Here is a 19,433-nt window from a genome sequence, read left to right as displayed (position 1 = left end):
AGCTACATACAGCCGCCTCGCCCCCAGTCACACAGCTACATACAGCCGCCTCGCCCCCAGTCACACAGCTACATACAGCCGCCTCGCCCCCAGTCACACAGCTACATACAGCCGCCTCGCCCCCAGTCACACAGCTACATACAGCCGCCTCGCCCCCAGTCACACAGCTACATACAGCCGCCTCGCCCCCAGTCACACAGCTACATACAGCCGCCTCGCCCCCAGTCACACAGCTACATACAGCCGCCTCGCCCCCAGTCACACAGCTACATACAGCCGCCTCGCCCCCAGTCACACAGCTACATACAGCCGCCTCGCCCCCAGTCACACAGCTACATACAGCCGCCTCGCCCCCAGTCGCACAGCTACATACAGCCGCCTCGCCCCCAGTCACACAGCTACATACAGCCGCCTCGCCCCCAGTCGCACAGCTACATACAGCCGCCTCGCCCCCAGTCGCACAGCTACATACAGCCGCCTCGCCCCCAGTCGCACAGCTACATACAGCCGCCTCGCCCCCAGTCGCACAGCTACATACAGCCGCCTCGCCCCCAGTCGCACAGCTACATACAGCCGCCTCGCCCCCAGTCGCACAGCTACATACAGCCGCCTCGCCCCCAGTCGCACAGCTACATACAGCCGCCTCGCCCCCAGTCGCACAGCTACATACAGCCGCCTCGCCCCCAGTCGCACAGCTACATACAGCCGCCTCGCCCCCAGTCGCGCAGCTACATACAACCGCCTCGGCCCCAGTCACACAGCTACATACAATCGCCTCGGCCCCAGTAACACAACTACATACAACCACAACCTCAGCCACACCAGCCATGCAGTCCCATGTAACATACAACTCAGCCCGCACCAGACACGCAGTCCAATGTAACATACACCTCAGTCCCCACCAGCCATAATTTAGATGTACACTGTGTAACATTGGCACTTATGAAGTCCGTTGTACTAATGAGGAGACGAGAAATACAAGAGAAAATATGGAAGAAAAGCTGGCAATTAAAAGGTTTACAAACTTACCAAAGGCATTTTTGAATGGTTTGAGGGGTGCAGTTTTAAAAAATGGGATGATTTGTGGGCAAAATTCTAAAAATGAAACTTGTAAAACCCTTATAAATATGAAATGACCTCTAAAATAATTTATTTTTAAATTTTCATGGAATATTGCTCTGAAATTAGAATGTCTCCTAATGTCCTAATAAAATATTATAACATTTCAAAAAATGATGGCAACATAAAGTGGATTTATGGTAAATGTTGATTTGTAACCAATTTGGGTGCTACATGGGACATAACATTTAGAAATCTAAAAATTGATATTTTTTTAAATTAATAAATCCAAGACCTATCAACCAAATTGTACCACTAACATGAAGTACAACATAATGAAGTCACAATAAAATAATCTCAAAACCACCTGGGTAATTAAAACGTTCTAACTTTATAACAAATAAATAGTGACCCATAACAAATCTGTTAAACCAAATTGTGCTTGGTCCTGAAGCTCTAAAATGGCTTAATCCCAAAGAGGTTAATATACTCATTGCACAGCCCATCGAGGCCTGGGTATTTAACCAGTTCGCGAGGGCCGAGCCCTCTCCATAGCCGGTAAGTCTCTGCTGCATATTGCAGCAAAGGCTTACCAGTAACCAGTAAGGCTTACCATCGGTGCCGGCACCGATCGCGGGTGTTTTCTTGCTGATCGCCGCCGGCAGCTTTCCGAGGATCGCCGCTCCCCGTGACGTCATCGGGGAGCGGTGATCCGTCGCCATGGTAGCCTTGGGTCTCACGAAGACCCGAAGCTACTTCGGGTTAACCCATTCATTACAATGTGCTATCAGCACATTGTAATGTATGAGGAGTAAAATCCCCATATACTGCCATACTGTAGTATGGCAGTATATGGTTGGATCGATCAGACAACCTAGGGTTAAAGTACCCTAGGGAGTCTGAAAAATAGTAAAAATAAAAATTAAAAAAAAGTTAATAAAAAAAAAAATTATAATAAAAAAACCTAAAAATTCTAATCACCCCCCTTTCCCTAGAACTGATATAAATATAAATAAGCAGTAAAAATCATAAACACATTAGGTATCGCCGCGTCCGAAAATGCCTGATCTATCAAAATATAATAACGGTTTTTCACTGCGTTTAACCCCGTAACGGAAAATCGCGTCCAAATTCAAAACTGGCACTTTTTTGCCATTTAAAAATTCTATAAAACGTGATCAAAAGGCCGTACAGTCCTAAAAATAATATCATTGAAAACTTCATCAAAAGTTGCAAAAGATGACACCACCCTCAACTCCGTACAACGAAGTATGGAAAAGTTATAAGCACAAGAAGACGGCAAAATAAAAAAAAAATTTTTGTTCATGAGGTTTTAATTTTTTTAAATATATGAAAACATTATAAAACCTATACAAATTTGGTATCCCTGTAATCGTACTGACCCAAAGAATAAATTAGATGCGTCATTTGTGGCGTGAAGTGAAAGCCGTAATATCCAAGCCCACAAGAATACGACACAAATGCGTTTTTTCACCATTTTCACTGCATTTGGAATTTTTTCCCGCTTACTAGTACATGGCATGGAATATTCGATGCGATCACTATGAAGTGCAATTTGTTACGCAAAAAACGAGCTGTCACATAGCTTTTTACGTGTAAAAATAAAAAAGTTATAGATTTTTGAAGGTGGGGAGTGAAAAATGGAAATGAAAAAACGGGAAAGGGCCCGGTCCTTAACCGGTTAAAAATTGCTTTACAGAGCTTTTGAAGGGTGAATGGGGATGACATGGTGGTGAATTTTGCTGAGAACAATTTGGGAAGGTTAAGGCACTTTAAAAACTTGCAAACGTTGCTCTGTCAGGCTCCAGGGGTAGTGGACCCACTGGACCACCGGACATGATGACGTAAGCCGAAACTCGGGACCGGAATCTCAGTGGCACCAGGTTTTCACCAGAGCCCGTCGCAAAGCGGGTTGGACTTGCTGCGGCGTGGTACCACCAGGTCGTTCCATAGGTGCTACTTTGTCTGCAGTGGCAGCCAAGGCAAGGTACAGAGATGTTACGCAGAATCTTAGTCGGGGACAGGCAGGATGGGTAGCACGGGATCAGAGTAGCAATAGGTCAAGGCATGCAGCAGAGAAGCGTAGTCAGGAACAGAACCGGGGTCGCAACAGGAAATCAGAAATAACAGCGCAGGGCCTAGTAACAAAGCTTTCTCTAAGGCACAAGGTACGAAGATCCGGCAGGGTGTGCAGGGAGAGGCAAGTTTATATAGAATTCTGGGAAATGGACAGGGCCAATTAACAGTGCGCTGGCCCTTTAAATTTTCTGGAGACAGGGACGCGCACGCACGGCCCGAGGCCCAGGAGTGGGAAGGGGCAAGCAGCACAAGTGCCGCACTGGCGTTTGCAGAGGGGCACGGGTGAGCACCCATGATTACTCTCTACATGCTGTGGGATACTGGGGCCCTGCACCAGGTTATACAGGGAGCCATGATAGTCAGCAAAAACATTTAGTATGCCTTGAGGGTTCATTATTTTTGTTTTCTTGGCATTGTGTATATATGTCAGGCTTATGCGTATGCATAGGCTGACACAGCTAATACCCCGCAATACGTCAGTATTGCAGGATATTATCATAAACACAAAATCAGATGAGTGCTTGTTCATATCACGTGGTGGAACTAATAAAAAAGTAAAAAGGGGCATTTTTATTAATTTATTTAAGCCCCATAACATATAAAAAGACATCTAACGCACAAAAAAAGTCTAAATCTTAACACAAACCACATATATAGTATCAGCGCATCCGTAGCAATCCGTAGAATAAAAGTAAATAATTACTGAACCCGCACGATGAACGCCCTAAAAAAACTGTTAAAAACCCGCCAAAAATTATGATTTTTTACCTATTTAATCCCACGAAACATGCAATAAAAAGTAATCAAAAAACATATGTACTCCAGAATAATAATGTTGAAAAGTACAACATGTCCCGCAAAAAAAAAGCTATAAACCAGCTCTGTAGTCAAAAAAGTAAAAATGTTATGCCACTTGGAAGACCGTGATGCAAAAATGATTGATTTTTTTTTCCCCACATTAGGGTTTTATTTGGCAAATTTTGTAAAACAGAAGAAAAAATATTCAAGTATGGTATCCGCGCAATAACAGATAACATGGTTATTAGGCTATACAGTGAACATAAAAAAAAAACTGTAAAAAATCCAGTACAGAATTGATGCTTTTCTACTCCTGCCCTCAAAAAAAAAAGTTCATAAATTTTCAACAATGGTGGATACCAACCCCAAAATAACACTGAAAAAAGCATCTCATCCCGCAAAAAAGTGCCGCCATATGGCCCCCAATAACAAAACAGCTAAAATTTTATATCCTACAAAAGGGGCCAATGACAGCTGCAGGGTGCTCCTTCCCTTCTACACCTCGCTGTGCGCCCATTTTCTCTGTCTAAAGATAATCTAGACCACTCCAGTAGCACAGATTTTTGACCTCATCTGGTAGGAAGGTTAGTAGAGTAGCCCCATATTATATCTTCTTCGCACAAATTGTAAAATGGGTTTTCTCTTTATCTTTTGGAAATGTGTAAATTTTAGGGCTAAATGAAGGTATAACCGACAAAATTTTTAAATTTCACCTCCATTTTTATTTAATTACTATGTAGATCTCAAGGGGTTAACAATCTTCCTAAAAGCTGTTTCTGATAGTTTGAGGGGTGGTTTAAAAATGGGTGGATTAGGGTTTTTTAATGCTAAATATTTAAAATTTCATTAAAAAACGTATTTATCCCCAAAATAGTCAATTCTGAAAATGCAAAAAAGCGATATATGATTTGTAAGCCATGTGATAAATTATCCAGACATTTAAAAAACTATGAAAATGTAAAGTAGACATATGGGAAATGCGGCTCAGATATGAGCAGGTGAAAGGAGGGAGAGAGGGAGCAAGTGCCTATGTTCTATGATCCCACCGTGTGCTCGCATGTGAATGTTTTGCCAAAGGAAAGAATTTGGTGATGTGATTTTGCCTTTTATATTACACAAGTCTTTGTGTTGCTTATTTTAATTATGCCTGGGTAGCCAGCTTCACTTCGGATGGAGTGGTCTGCATGCAACTCTGTCCATAATTTGAAACAACTAATCCGTGAGGATGCCAGGTCGCACCCCCATTCTCATTAATAAATGTTATTGTTTTACACATGAAACAATACAGAAAGCAAACTTTTAAAAAGTATAAATTCTTAGTATGTAATTCATCATTTTAAGTGGCTAAAACCATAATACGGTTTATCTTTAAAGCGGTATCCCCATAAAGAAAAGACTCTTAAATATACTCAGGAAAATAAAATAACACATTTTCCAATTCCATGTTATTAACAACGTTTCACAAATATAATTCCAACCTGTCTCTATCAGTACTGGTGTATACAATTTTGGTTGACCCTGGATACAACCGTAAATCTTCTGACTATGGTCAGATTCTTCTCATGGATAGTTTCTCTTATCTGGACACTGCAGTGCTCTCTTCCTCCTGCTTCTCCTCCCCCTGCATTACAAGACCAGCGCAGACACAGGCACTTCCTGTGGGTTTTATAGGTGAGTCAGCAGAGCTGATAGCAGAGCTGATAGTGTCATTGTGCACTTCCTGTGGATTTTATAGGTGAGTCAGCAGAGCTGATAGTGTCATTATGTTTTATATATATATCTCAAAGATCTCATCATCCCTCATCTCTGATCTGTCTCATCTCTGTTTTCTATGTGTCAGATACTAGTAGAATGTTCAGAAGCTGAATAAAACTGTAGATAAACCCTGGACCCTGATATTCAAAGTACGTTGTCACCACTCAGCATCTCATAGCACAGAGGAATCATGAAGTGTCTACTTAGAGAGTCCCCACCCAGACTCTGCTAGGAGCTTAAACAGGAATACATGCAGTCCCCAGGTTACATACAAGATATGAAGGTTTGTTCTTAAGTTGAATTTGTATGTAAGTCGGAACTGTATACTTTATCATTGTAACCCCCAGCCAAATTTTTTTGGTCTCTGTGACAATTGGATTTTAAAAATGTTGGATTGTCATTAGAACCAGGATTAACATTAAAGCTTCATTATAGACACCAGTGATAACTGTTATAGCTGTTTATTGTAGTCCATGGCTAAAGTACAGTAAATTAGCAATATCCAGAGGTCCGTTTGTAACTAGGGGTCGTATGTAAGTCAGGTGTTCTTAAGTAGGGGACCGTCTGTAAAACCGAGTAAAATTGTAAAGTAAGGGGGTTAAAAATTATCTTTATTAAAACTGAGAACTTTCTTTCGTGAACAAACCCCTTTAAATATGATGCAAACCTCCAAATGCAATATTATTTTGATTTTGTCTATGAAACTTACATATTTTCTGCTAAACACTTACCGGATGTTTTTATTGAGGCATTTTTAGAGAACTCTTGGTCTTGCAAAGGGATCCCAGAAATCAACTGTGCTCGGTTGTTATGAGCTAGTGACAAACCGATTTGGGGTACCAAATGTGAGTTCAAACCCACATTGTTGAAGTTTGAGTGATCTATTGGAATGAGACATTAATTAAAACATTAATTACAAAGCACATGCACAATTTTATCTTACTACAGAAAATGTCCAGTTTCTTGACTAGCTGAGTACACTAACTAATAAGCCTTGATAGTGAATTAGTAATGTTATAAAGGGTGGTATTAAGGGGTTTACAACTACATGTTAATGGTTGAATTAATTAATATTAATGGTCAGTTTTTAAATAATCAGGAATGTTAATAAATATTGTCTTGAAATAACGCCTTCTCAGGAATTAACCTAGGCAAACTTACATAGAAATGCTCAGCACTTGCAGACAATGGGGGTCGTTTACTAAAGGCCTGAATCGCGTTTTTCCGGCGGGTTATCCGAAAATTTCCAATTTGCGCCGATTTTCCCTGGCATGCACGTGACGGAAATGGGGGGGGGGGCGTGGCCGTACGAAAACCCGACGGATTCGGAAAAACCGCCGCATTTAACATTAAAAAAAGTGTTGCTTGACATGCGCTTACCTGCACCCACGATAGGACAATGAATTTCAGTGCACTCCGATGAACTTCAGCGCAGCAGCGACACCTGGTGGACGTCGGAGGAACTACCTTGGTGGATCCCGGCAGAACCCGAATCCTCCCCAGAGAACGCGCCACTGGATCGCGAATGGACTGGGTAAGTAAATCTGCCCCAATGTTTTGCTATACATAACTGATCCTGAAACATCTCTCCTGCCTCTGATGGAAACACTAAATGCCTTTTGGCTTTTACAGTAATGATAAAGTCAACATTACCAAATGTGTAGCTATGGGGATATTTCTATCCCCTACTACAACTACCACCCTAAAAAACTACTACCCCTTCTGCTGGTCCACTGAAGACATAGTCTATTTAGGCATTCGGATCCCAGTTGACCTCAATACGACATTCACCCGTAATTATTGACAATTTCTACAATAGCTACAGGGTCACCTGAATAATTGGACCGCGAAGCAACTGACGTGGATCGGGTGACTAAGTTGCATTAAAATTACAGTATTACCAAGAATACTTTACCTGTTTTAAACTATCTCTCTTGCTCTACCTGGGAAGTTTTTTGGGAAACTACAAAAACTTGAAAATCTATTTCTTTGGACATCCTCTTCCCCTCAGAATGTCTAGACTGACTCTAATATGCAGAAAAAACAAGGGGGTTTAGGTTTGCCAAGCATACTACACTGCAGCGGTACTTACTTGCATCCTGGAATGGTTTCATGCTGGAAGGGAAAGCCCTGGCTTACACTCGAGAACATACTATTCCCCGCCCCTTTGACCATACTGCCATGGACATCCACTTACATGACTCACGGTCACCATTTAGCCAAAATGCCATATGTGATGGCCCAAATCCAAAAACTACTCAAGTGCATGGGTGATGCCAATGTCATTGTTTACCTCAGGTGGTCCATTGACTCCGGTGGTGGACAACCCAGATTTGCCCCCAGGCTGTCACTGATTTCCTGACACCCCTGAGACGAGACGAGACAAGACGCTGACCTTTACCAAGCGATTCAGGCCTCCTTCCTACAATGCCAATAAGGGAACTCTGAATCTCTGCAGTGCCCTGACTCCTTTTGAACAGCTGTGCAAATGACAGACTTCAATTCCCCACTCAATCGCTGACCTGCTACTGGACAAATGGCCTTTGTCCAATTTACCTTATGTTAAAATCTGTGAGCTAGAACTTGGTAAGTCTTTCACTGAAGAGGAATGGTCCAAATCCTCCGAGTTATGCCATAAATTGTCTCTTTCAGTCAGGGCTCAAGAAAATAGCTTTAAAATACTCTCACACTGGTACTGGATCCCTGTGAAACTTATCAGAATTTACCCCTCATGCCCCAATGAATATTCGCGATGCAGACAAGCCCCAGGAACTATGACCCACATATGGTGGGAATGCCCCTTGTTGATACCCCACTGGTCCAGGGTCATAAATCTCATCTGGACCCTAACAGGCACTAAATGATTAACCCGCTACTCTTTTGCTAAACATGCTCCTGATGCCAACACACAAGGCTAGATGATTACTGCTGGGGTTTCTGTTGATAGCAGCCAGGATATTGATACTACGCCTGTGGATAGCTACCAGGGTCCCATCTAGCTCTGATCTCCTCTCTGAGATTTCGCTGCTACATAGGATGGAAGCGCTCACAGGGGATTCTCACCACACCACTGAACAACATATAAAGCCTTAGGGGCCACGGCTCGATTTCAGAAAATCCCTGGGTTTGTCTCCTTTTATGTAGGCTTTGAAATACACTGCTATTTTTGTTGCTGAGCTATGTGCCCTAGACACACCCTGTGGACGCTTGATCCCCCTCCTACCTACAACCTTCCCCCTCCTTAGATTACTCGCTCCCTAGTTGGGGTCTCACTCCCCTAGCAAAAACTGATTTATTAGTTCTATGCAAACCCTGGTCTCAGATGTGCCTTGAATACAGACACAAAATAATGTAGTGTCACAACAACGTATTACACCAGGGTGACCCTACTGCCATCTAAAACCCTATTAATGGTATAAAACTGATGCATACAATTAGGATTATTTTGCTAATTGACTCTATTGTATCACATGAAACAATTCATCTCACTTTGTTTAATAAAGCGAATGAAAAAAATTTGGTCTAGAATTTGGAGCAAACCGAAACTGCAAAGTTTGGGTCCTTACCGAATTTAGTGGATTCAGAACCCACAGATCCAGAGCCAGAACCAGAGCCAGATTATCAATGGTCTCTAGGAGAACTAGTGCCGGGCCCTGCGATCCGGATCATTTCGCAGGGGCCCCAGCCTGGCACTACAATAGACCAGGTTCCAATAGGCCAACGACCAGGTTCCTGCTTGGCTTGACAATGGTCCCTGGCCGACAACTAGCAGCAAGACAGGGGGTCTTCGTTGATCAGGACAGCACGCTCTTGCCGTGATTGATTAGTGCTTGATGCCGCCCGAAACGGCTCCTCAAGCACTATTACTTCAGGTGGAGCACTGTGGACGGAAGACAACATATGGGGGGCAGCATATGAAATAATTGTGGTGGGGGCAGCATATGAAATAATTAACTGTGCGGGGACAGTATAATAAATAAGGGGAGGCATTATTTTAATTAATTGAGGGCCAATATATAAAATGATTCATGAGAGGGGCCCAGTATAATAAGGGTGCAGTATTATGTACCACTAGCGCTGTGTTTTCATTCTTTGGCCCGAAAGCATTTGCAGTGAGCAATCACATTAGTTTAACTGGAAACGCTAATGAGATCAGGCCATGGCCTGGACCCTTCACTAGAGGTACTTGTGACCATACCCCAAGTTTATTTGGAGCACGGTAAATTAAATAATTAAGGGCTAGTATATAAAAAATGAATTTGTGCCCAGTATACATAATACATGAGATGGCCCAGTATAGTAATCCCTTAACGCTCCACGCTATTACAGCATAGAGCTGTTAAGATGTATTAAGAGGGCTCACAGGGTGTTTTGCTGCATATTGTAACAATCCATCGACATCACAGCCTTTACAGTCTTTACAAGGCTGTTTCATTCCTGCTGATCTATTACAATGTGCGATTTGCTCAATGTAAAAGATAATATGGAAGATCCTCTTATACTCTTATCCTCTTATACTGCCATATCTGTAGATGATGGGTCAATCAGACAACTTAGGGTTAAAGTACTCTAGAAATGTTTAGAAAAGGCAGAAAGACATATTTTCACTGCAGGTGTGATGGCCTTCTACAACCTTTCTTTAATAAAAATGAGGTCCCTGGTGACAGGTTCCCTTTAAATAAATAAATGGGGGGGCAGTATATTAAATAATTATTTGAGGGGGCCAGCATCTAAAATTCATGGGACACCCCGGTATATTAGAAAGGGTAATAAGTAGGTAAATTAAAGGGAAAAATATAGAAATTAAGTCATGGAGGAACCATATATTGTGTCATTTATTGGGGGGCACCATATAAAATTAGGGGTACAGTATTTTTTATGCAGGAGCACATTGTGGTCAGTTTAGATATATATATATATTTTTATGAGCACAGTGTGGGACATTTCTGGAATCCAGGTGACAATATTCTTTGAGTAACTCTGGCATTTTTAGTTGCACAGTGTGGGGTATGTGCTGACGGAGTTAAAGACATCTGTTGGAAAATCTTCACGCATAAGTTACTTCGATTCTGGCCCTCAAAGGGAACCTGTCACCAGGAGACCTATTTTTAGCACTCCCCCAGTCCCCACAGAGCATAGTACATACACTGCCAAAGTCTTTTTGTATAAAAAATTGGTTTTACAGAAAAAAGTTATGTTATATTGTAGCTCTCATTAGCATCTGCTGTGTGACTAGGCAGTTGCCAATTGGGAAGGGCTGGAAAGGAGCAGTTCCCCCCCCCCCCCCTTGGAAAACATGTGACCTTTTCAAATAAATGAATAACTCCCAACACTCGGGATTGGCTGTAGAGGAGCAGGGGGCGTCGCTAAGCCCAGTGATGGGAATTATTCATATATTTGAAAAAGTCACATGGAGAAGCTGTTTCCCAAGGGCAGGGGGACTGCTCCTTTCCAGCCCCTCCCAATTGGCAACTGCTTGGTCACAGAGCATATGCTAATGAAAGGTACAAAATAACATATCTTTATTTCTGTAAAACCAATTTTTAATACAAAAACACTTTGGCAGTGTATGTACTATGCTCTGTGGGTACTGGGGGAGTGCTAAAAATGGGTCTCCTGGTGACAGGTTCCCTTTAACCCCTTAACGCTGAAGCCACTTTACACCTTCCTGACACGGCCCATTTTTTCAAATCTGCCTTGTGTCACTATAAATGGTTATAACTTTGGAACGCTTTAACATATCCAGTTGATTTTGAAATTGTTTTTTGTGACACATTGTACTTCATGCTGGTTGAGAAATTTAATCAATGTTTTTAGTATTTATTTATGAAATAAATGGAAATTTTGCAAACATTTTGAAAAAAACTATGTTTTCCGAATTCAAAATTTTCTACTTTTTGGAAAGTTGGTCATATCACTAAAATAACTTGATAACTAACATTTTCCATATGTCTGCTTTAACTTGGCATCATTTTTCAAACATCTTTTCCTTTTTTAGGATGTTAGGAGGCTTATAACTTTAGGTGAAATTTTTCAGATTTTCACGAAAATCATCAAAACCTACTTTTGGAGGGTCAATTTAGTTAGAAGTGACTTTATAAGGCCCACATGACAGGAAACCCCCACAAATGACACCATTTTAGAAACTACACCCCTCAAAATATTCAAAACAACCTTTGGGAATTTTGTTAACCCTATGAACGTTTCATGAGGGTGAAAGATAAATGAAAGTGAAATTACAGAAATGTAATTTTATCTTACTATAGATTCATTGAACACTAAAATTTGCACCTTCACAATGGGTTAAAAAGGAAAATGCATTTTACAATGTTGAGGGCAATTCCTCCTGAGCATGCCAATACCCATTTTGTCACTGTACCCTGCTGTACGGGCACAGGGGGGCACTTGGAATGGAAAGAGCGTTGTTTCGTTTTTGGAGGGCAAATATGGCTGAAAAAGTTTTCATGTGACAGGATGCATTTGGAGAGCCATAATGGTACCAAAACAGAGGAAAGCCCCAACAAGAGACACCATTTTGGAAAGTACACCCCTTGGAGAGTTTAGCAAGGTGTAATTTGTGTATTTGCCCCAACAGGTGTTTGATTCAATTAGGCCCCAAAAAGGAAAAAGGTGAAAATTTTCTCAAAAAAGTCACTTTTACCCCAAATTTTTGTAAGCCACAAGGGATAAAAGATGAAATAACCCCCATAAATGTGTAAAACTATTTCTTCTAAGCACAGAACTGCACCACTTTTGCATATAAAGTGTTGTATGGGTATGCAGTGAAGCTCAGAAGGGAAAAAGGGGCTTTGGCCTTTTAGAAGCCAGATTTGACAATCATCCTTTACATGTGTCAGGATGCATTTGGAGATCCCTAGTGGTACCAAAACAGAGGGGAACCCCAACAAGTTTCACCATTTTGGAAAGCACACCCCTTAGAGAATTTAGCAAGGTGTAATATGTGAATTTGTCCGTAAAGGTGTTTGATTTAATTAGGACTTAAATAGGAAAAAGGTAAAAATTTTCCTATAAAGGTAATTTTACCCCTAATTTTTTATAGCCACAAGGGATAAAAATATGTAATAACCCCCCAAAATGTGTAAACCTATTTCTCTCGAGTGTAGAAGTACCCCACGTGTGTATATAAAATGTTGTATGGGAGCACAGTAAAAGGAAAGGGGGAGGTTTGCCTTTTAGAAGCCAAATTTGAAAGAAATGTTTGACATGCATTTGGAGAACCCTAGTGGTATAAAACAGATAAGAATCCAAAAAGTGACCCTGCAATTATTTCTGGAAAGTTCAGTGCCCGTTATGCGGCGCCCCTTATGAAATAATTGAGGGGTATAGGGAGCAACTTGACCTAACAGTTGTTACAATTATTCATTTTACCGAAATTAATTCACAAAAGGTTGGGCGTGAATTGTGAATGTCTAGTGTATAAGGAGGTAGAATATACCAGGGGACCAACTAAACTTTTGTCACTCTGGAGTTGTCGCAGGTCTCTTAGTAGTATATAGTGTCCATCCTAACTCCTCTTTTGGAATGGACTTTTTATTGAGTCCTACCTCAAGCAGCAGAATTCACCGGGAAAATGCTGTCCTGGCAAAACACAGGAACATCTAAACCAGAGGTACTGGGGCCCCGTCCTTCTTGTCCCAATATTAGTTTCCTAATATCTTCCTCTTGAAAACGGAGAAATGATACGGCAGGACCTGCACATTGGAACAGCTCGTAAGAGTTGTACAGCATCATCTGAACAATGTGCATGGCCAGCGCTTTTGTACCATATCTTCGTTTTTCGTAGGGAAATTATCGCCAAGTGTTGCTCTTATTCACCCTAGCGATGCCCATTGTGACGAATATTGCTGCTTTTGGCTGGACCAAATCGACCAGCCAATAGCGGCAAACATGGACAGAGGGGGGCAACAAAACCCCTCTGGACCGCAAGGCACAATTGGAACAGCCGCCACTCTGCACCGATCACCGTGTCTACAAACATAGTGACCGGTATTACTGACGTCATAAATAAATTAGCTGCTATTGGCTGGTCTGAATTGATGAGGGGGGGACGTAACCCTTCTGTTCCATGGGGCAGGATGGATGGCTGTCAGGAACAGCCGCCATCTTGCCCCGATCAATGTGTCTGAACCGTGTTGGCAAGTCACTACCCGCCGCACCGTTCTATAACAACGCGCATTGGGAATAGGCTATTCAATCTTTATTTATTTTTTAAGCAATTTAGACACATAAGGGCTTATTTTTTTGCGAGACGAGATGCACTGTAAAAAAAAAACCTTCATTTTAGTGGGTTTTTAGCTTATTGAAGCAATTTTATTAACTTTTTACGTGTGGAGGAAAATAAAATCATCAATTCTTGTTTTGGATTTTTAGCATTTTTTGGGGGGGGGTGTTCACTGTAGCATAACAATAATATATTATCTTTATTCTACGGATCACTACGATTACGGTGATACCTCATTTACATAGTTTATTTTATATTTGTCCAATTTTATTGAAGGAAAACTAGAATAGAAAAAATTGCATTTGTTTTAGTATTTCCATTTTTATAGCAGCATAACTATAGTATTTTTTGGTTGACGGAGCTGGTTGTGAGCTTATTTTTTGCGTGACAAGTTGTTCTTTTCATTGGTATCATTTTGGTGCTTGTAACTTTTTCGGATAACTTTTTAGAACATTTTTTGTAAAGCAATTTGATAAAAAGTTTTAATTTTTGGCAAGTTTTGGTTTTTTTTTTTTTACCACGTTCACCAAGGGGGTCCAATTATGTTTAGGATTTATTGTACAGATTGTTACGGACACAGCGATACCAAATAAGTGGGGTTTTTTTGTGATTTAGTGTTTTTTTATACTTTATTACTTGTGTACAGGGAAATGTGGTGTTTGGGGGGACTTTCACTTTCTTTTATTTATTTTTATTTTAAAAAAACCCTTTATTTTTTTTTTTTACTTTTTTTTACAGTTAATGACATCTAAACTTGAACAAGTGATCTTCTGATCACTTGTTCAAGCTTTTTTACAGGTTACACAGTGCAATACAGATGTATTGCACTGTGTAATGTAAGACACTGAGCATGCTGCGCATGCCCAGTGTCTTACAGCCGGGTCCTGACAGAAGGCAGGGACCCGGCTTCCGGATGAAGATCTTGCAGCCCCGGGCACCGGCAGTCCTGGGGCTGCGATCAGAGCAGCGGACCCCTCCCCCCGGTAAGCGCCGCGGGGGGGTCCAATTCAGTTTTACTAAACTTTAAATGCCTCTAACACGCCGCGGTCAGTGCGACCGCAGCGTGTTAGGGGTTAACACCCGCGATCGGGTGTTAGAGGCAGGTGTCGGCTATAATATATAGCTGACACCCGCAGCTTCTGGCCCCGGCTCCATTCAGGAGCCGGGGCCAGAAGCTTGACGTAATAATACTGCATTTTGCGGGAACGCACCTCCCGCCATGCAGTACTATTACGTCAAATGTCGGGAAGGGGTTAAGGAGAAGACATGTCCCATGTGAGGTAATAGATGCCACTTCTGCCTGTGTCAAATCAGTATTGTATTTAAGGTTATCCTTCTAGTGTGAGACAGCACTCAGCTTATTGTTATCTTCATAGTATCCATAGTGAGCAAGCATTGTCGTGTGGGGTTGTCATCAGTTATTGTTATGGTTTTCAGCATTTTCTTATTGATAACGTTTGTGCTGTAACTTCTCTCTGTGTGTATATTAACTCCCCTGTGCTGTGACATGACTGTGTGTGTATTAACCTCCTGTGCTATGACATCAATGTGTGTGTATTAACCCCTTGTGCTGGGACATCACTGTGTATATTAACTTTCTGTTCTGTGACATCACTATGTATATCAACTCCCTGTGCTGTGACATTACTGTGTGTATATTAACCCCCTGTGTGTGCTGGGACATCACTGTGTGTGTATCAGCCCCCTGTTCTTTGACATCACTGTGTGTGTATGAACCCCAGTGTTATCAATGTGTCTGTATTTGTGTATTAACCCCCTGTGCTGTGACATCACTGTGTATGTAATTACCCCTGTGCCTAATAAATTCCTAAGGAGAGGGCCTACCTAATGATGTATTAAAGAAGAGCCTTGTCTAATGAATTACTAAGGGGGAGACCTACCTAATAAAATACCCTGCATGATGGATTTTGGGTGCACAGTGTAGTCAGTTGTGGTGTGAGGCATATATATGATGTATGTGGGGGGGGGGGAGGAGGTACAGTGTGGTCAGCTGTGGGCCAAGGGGTATATATGATATAAGTGGGGCACAGTTAGGTTAGTTGTGGTGTGAGGGGTATATATGATATATGTGGATGAACAGTGTAGCCAGTTGTGGTGTGACAGGTATATATAATATATATGGAAGGCACATTGAGGTCAGTTATGGTGTGAGGGGTATATATGATATATGTGGGGGGTACAGTGTGGTCTGTTGTGGTGTGAGTGGTATATATGATGTTTGAAGGGAGTACTGTGTGGTCAGTAAGGGATATATATGTGGGGGCACATTGAGGTCAGTTGTTGTCTCAGGGGTATATATGATATATGTGGTGACACAGTAAGGTCAGTTGAGGCATAAGGTGTATATATATGTACATAGGTGGGTGCACATTGTGGTCAGATGGGGTGTGAGGGGTATGTACAATATATATATGTAGGATATGTACGATATATGAAGTAAGTACAGTGTGGTCAGTCGTGGTGCGAGGGGTATATATGTGGGGGCACAGTGTGGCACAGTGTGGTCAGTTGTGGTGTCAGGGGTTCATATGATATATGTGTGGACACAGTGTGGTCAGATGAGGTGTGAGGGGTATATATGTGGGGACACAGTGTGGTCAGTTGTGGTGTCAGGGGTATATATGATAAATGTGGGGGGTCACAGTATGGTGAGTTGTGGTATAAGGGGTATATATACGATATAAAGTAAGTACAGTGTGGTCAGTTGTGGTGTGAGGGGTATATATGATATATATGGGGGCGCAGTGTGATCAGTTGAGATATGACGGGTATATATGTGGGGACACAGTGTGGTCAGTTGAGGTCTAAGGGGTATATATGATAAATGTGGGTGGTACAGTATGGTAAGTTGTAGTGTAAGGGGTATATACGATATAAAGGATGTACAGTGTGGCCTTGCAATCCAAGCAGCACGCGTTGAGAGTGTGATGCGAGTTCATCGCATCACACTCGTGAGTGTAGAAGGGGCCTAATTATGTGGTATCTTGGTACATAAATTGTTGTAGGAGGGAGTCCTGCATCGACTGCAGAGCTACGTGGGCCCCATCTTAAATGAGGTGCTCCATACCGATGGGACACTTAATTCATTAGTGATCACCCATACAGGTTTCTACGTCGGTCACCAGGGCCTTCGTCTAGGCATAGAGAATGCATAAAAAACCAAGGAGACATAAAGCAGACATTTGGTTAATGTTGGTTATCAAGTTTTTTTGCTGTTATGACTACGTATGGAAAAAGTAGAACATTTTCAATTTCAAAAATCAAGACTTTCCAAATTTTCACCAAATATCAGTTTTTTTCATAAATAAACGCAACACATGCCACCAAAGTTTTTCAACTAACATGAAGTACAAAGTGTTACGAGAAAACAATTTCAAAATCACTTTGATATGTTAAAGCGTTCCAAAGTTATAACACAGGGATGATTTGAAAAAATGGGCCGTGTCAGGAAGTTGAAAAGTGGCTTAGTGGTTAAGGGGTTAAAGGCCTTGTAAGTAAATACAATGCATTGCCACCTATATTTTTATACGTGCAATACCACGTATATATTAAAGGCATTGGGACATATTTATCAGGACCTCTGCGACCTTATTGCTAGCACTTGCGATTATTTCCCCAATCCGCCACCTTCACGCCAGTGGGGTGTGAATGGTGCGGCCGCCCGGCGCCTGCACACTTGATGCCACCGGCGACTTTTCGTATGTGAAAAGTCGCGGGCTGTGTTTTTTTCTATGCCAGGCCCTGGCTGGCGTAGGATAAACGTTTAGCAGCCTCCCGCCCCGATACATCGAGAGGCGGAAGCCTTTTTGATGTATCCCGCTTTGAATATGCAGCGGTGGGGCTATCATACGCTGGCACACGAGCGCCAGCGTATGATAAATATGCCCCATTGTCAGTGAATTCTTTACAGTGCTTCCTATATCTTGAAGGCCCTGTCAATGAACATTTTGTGGTTCTACTTAAGTCTTAAAGGAACTGCTGGTCTTTTAACCCCTTAAGGCCGCAGGGTTTTTTCGCTCATTTCTCCCTCTCCACCTTCAAAAATCCATAACTTTTTCATTTTTACGTGTACAGACCTGTGTGAGGGCTTATTTTGTGCGTAACAAATTTTTCTTTCCCGTAATGTTATCTATTTTAACATGCCGTGTACTGCGAAGCTGAAAAAAAATTCCAAATGTGGAAAAATTGAAAAAAAAAAGTGCGTCACAATCTTGTGGGCTCAGTTTTTACGACTTTCACTCTTCGAGGTCTGTGCGACACATTGATCATTTTTTATTCCATTTTTATGTCATGTAAAAAGGTGTAAAAGTCGCATTTCGGACATTTGGGCGCCATTTCCCGTCTCGGAGGTCACCGCCGGCCGTAACAGTTTTTATATTTTGAAAGATCGGGCATTTTGGGATGCAGCGATACCTAATGTGTCTGTGATTTTTACTGTTTATTATGTTTTATATCAGTTCTAGGGAAAGGGGGGTGATTTGAATTTTTAATATTTTATTAATTTTTTTTCTTTTTTTTTTCACTATTTTTTAGACCATCTAGGGTACATTAACCCTAGATGGTCAGATCGCTTCTACCATATACTGCAATACTTCTGTATTGCAATATATGGCATTTTTGCAGCACGATCATAACAAAGATGCTGGCGCCCGCGCGCCGCTGTCTTTTAAATGCCGCCTGCGACTTTGCCGGCGGCAACGGAGGGGTTAATAGCCGCGATCGGTGCAAGCACCGACCACGGTTATTAGCGGTGGGGGTTTTCTGCAATATGCAAAAAACCCCACCTTTATATGAAGAGGACTCAGCCCGTGAGCCCTTTTCATACACTCCTTATACCTCTGCGCCGTAGAGCTACGGCGCAGAGCGTTAAGGGGTTAAAATTATGAAAGCAGGAACTGAGGAAAATGACAATGCTGCTGCTGTTTATTGTGATGGAGCTGATGCTGCAAACATGTTCCTATGGTGAAAGTAGGTGCCAGGCCACACCAAATTGAGGCATTTGTGAATTACATGGCAGACAGTGGGGCACATTTACTAAGGGTCCGCAGCCGCGAATCTGTCGGGTTTTTCCCGCACGCGATCGATTTTTGCCGCAATCGCGCTGACTTTCGTGCGACAGAAATCGGGGGGCACTGGACAACCCGAAGGATTCGGAAAAACCGCGGAATTTAAAAAGCCATTTGTGTCGCAAGATCAAGCACTCACATACACCAGAAAAAAGCAGGTGAACTTCGGCGGACCTCGGCGCAGCAGCGACACCTGTTGAATATCGGCGCACGGACCTTAGTGAATCCCGGCAGAACCCGAATCAGCGTCGGAGAACCCGCCGCTGGATCGCGACTGGACCGGGTAAGTAAATGTGCCCCAGTGTCTCAACTTCCATGGGATTATCTTACCCCGCTCATTCTCATTTGGAAGTGCAGAGCCAAGTAGCCCAGCCGTTACAGCCACAAGTCAT

General features: G+C 42.2%; 1 protein-coding gene across 2 annotated transcripts in view; it reads right to left on the bottom strand.

Annotated features, from left to right (window-relative positions):
• Window positions 1–19,433, bottom strand: part of SHISA8 (shisa family member 8) — a 170,731-nt gene that overhangs the window by 31,274 nt on the left and 120,024 nt on the right. Inside the window, exon 3 of one of the 2 annotated variants that reach the window (XM_072127055.1) lies at window positions 6,444–6,593. The exons of the other annotated variant lie outside the window; for it this stretch is intronic. Within the exon in view, the coding sequence (XP_071983156.1) occupies window positions 6,444–6,593 (150 nt within the window). The remainder of the gene's footprint in view (window positions 1–6,443; window positions 6,594–19,433) is intronic. 2 annotated transcript variants of the gene reach the window in all.

Source organism: Engystomops pustulosus, chromosome 10, assembly GCF_040894005.1.
Source record: "Engystomops pustulosus chromosome 10, aEngPut4.maternal, whole genome shotgun sequence".
NCBI lineage: Eukaryota > Metazoa > Chordata > Amphibia > Anura > Leptodactylidae > Engystomops > Engystomops pustulosus.
Note: the sequence above shows the minus strand (reverse complement) of the source record. Positions and strands in the feature narration are given on the sequence as shown.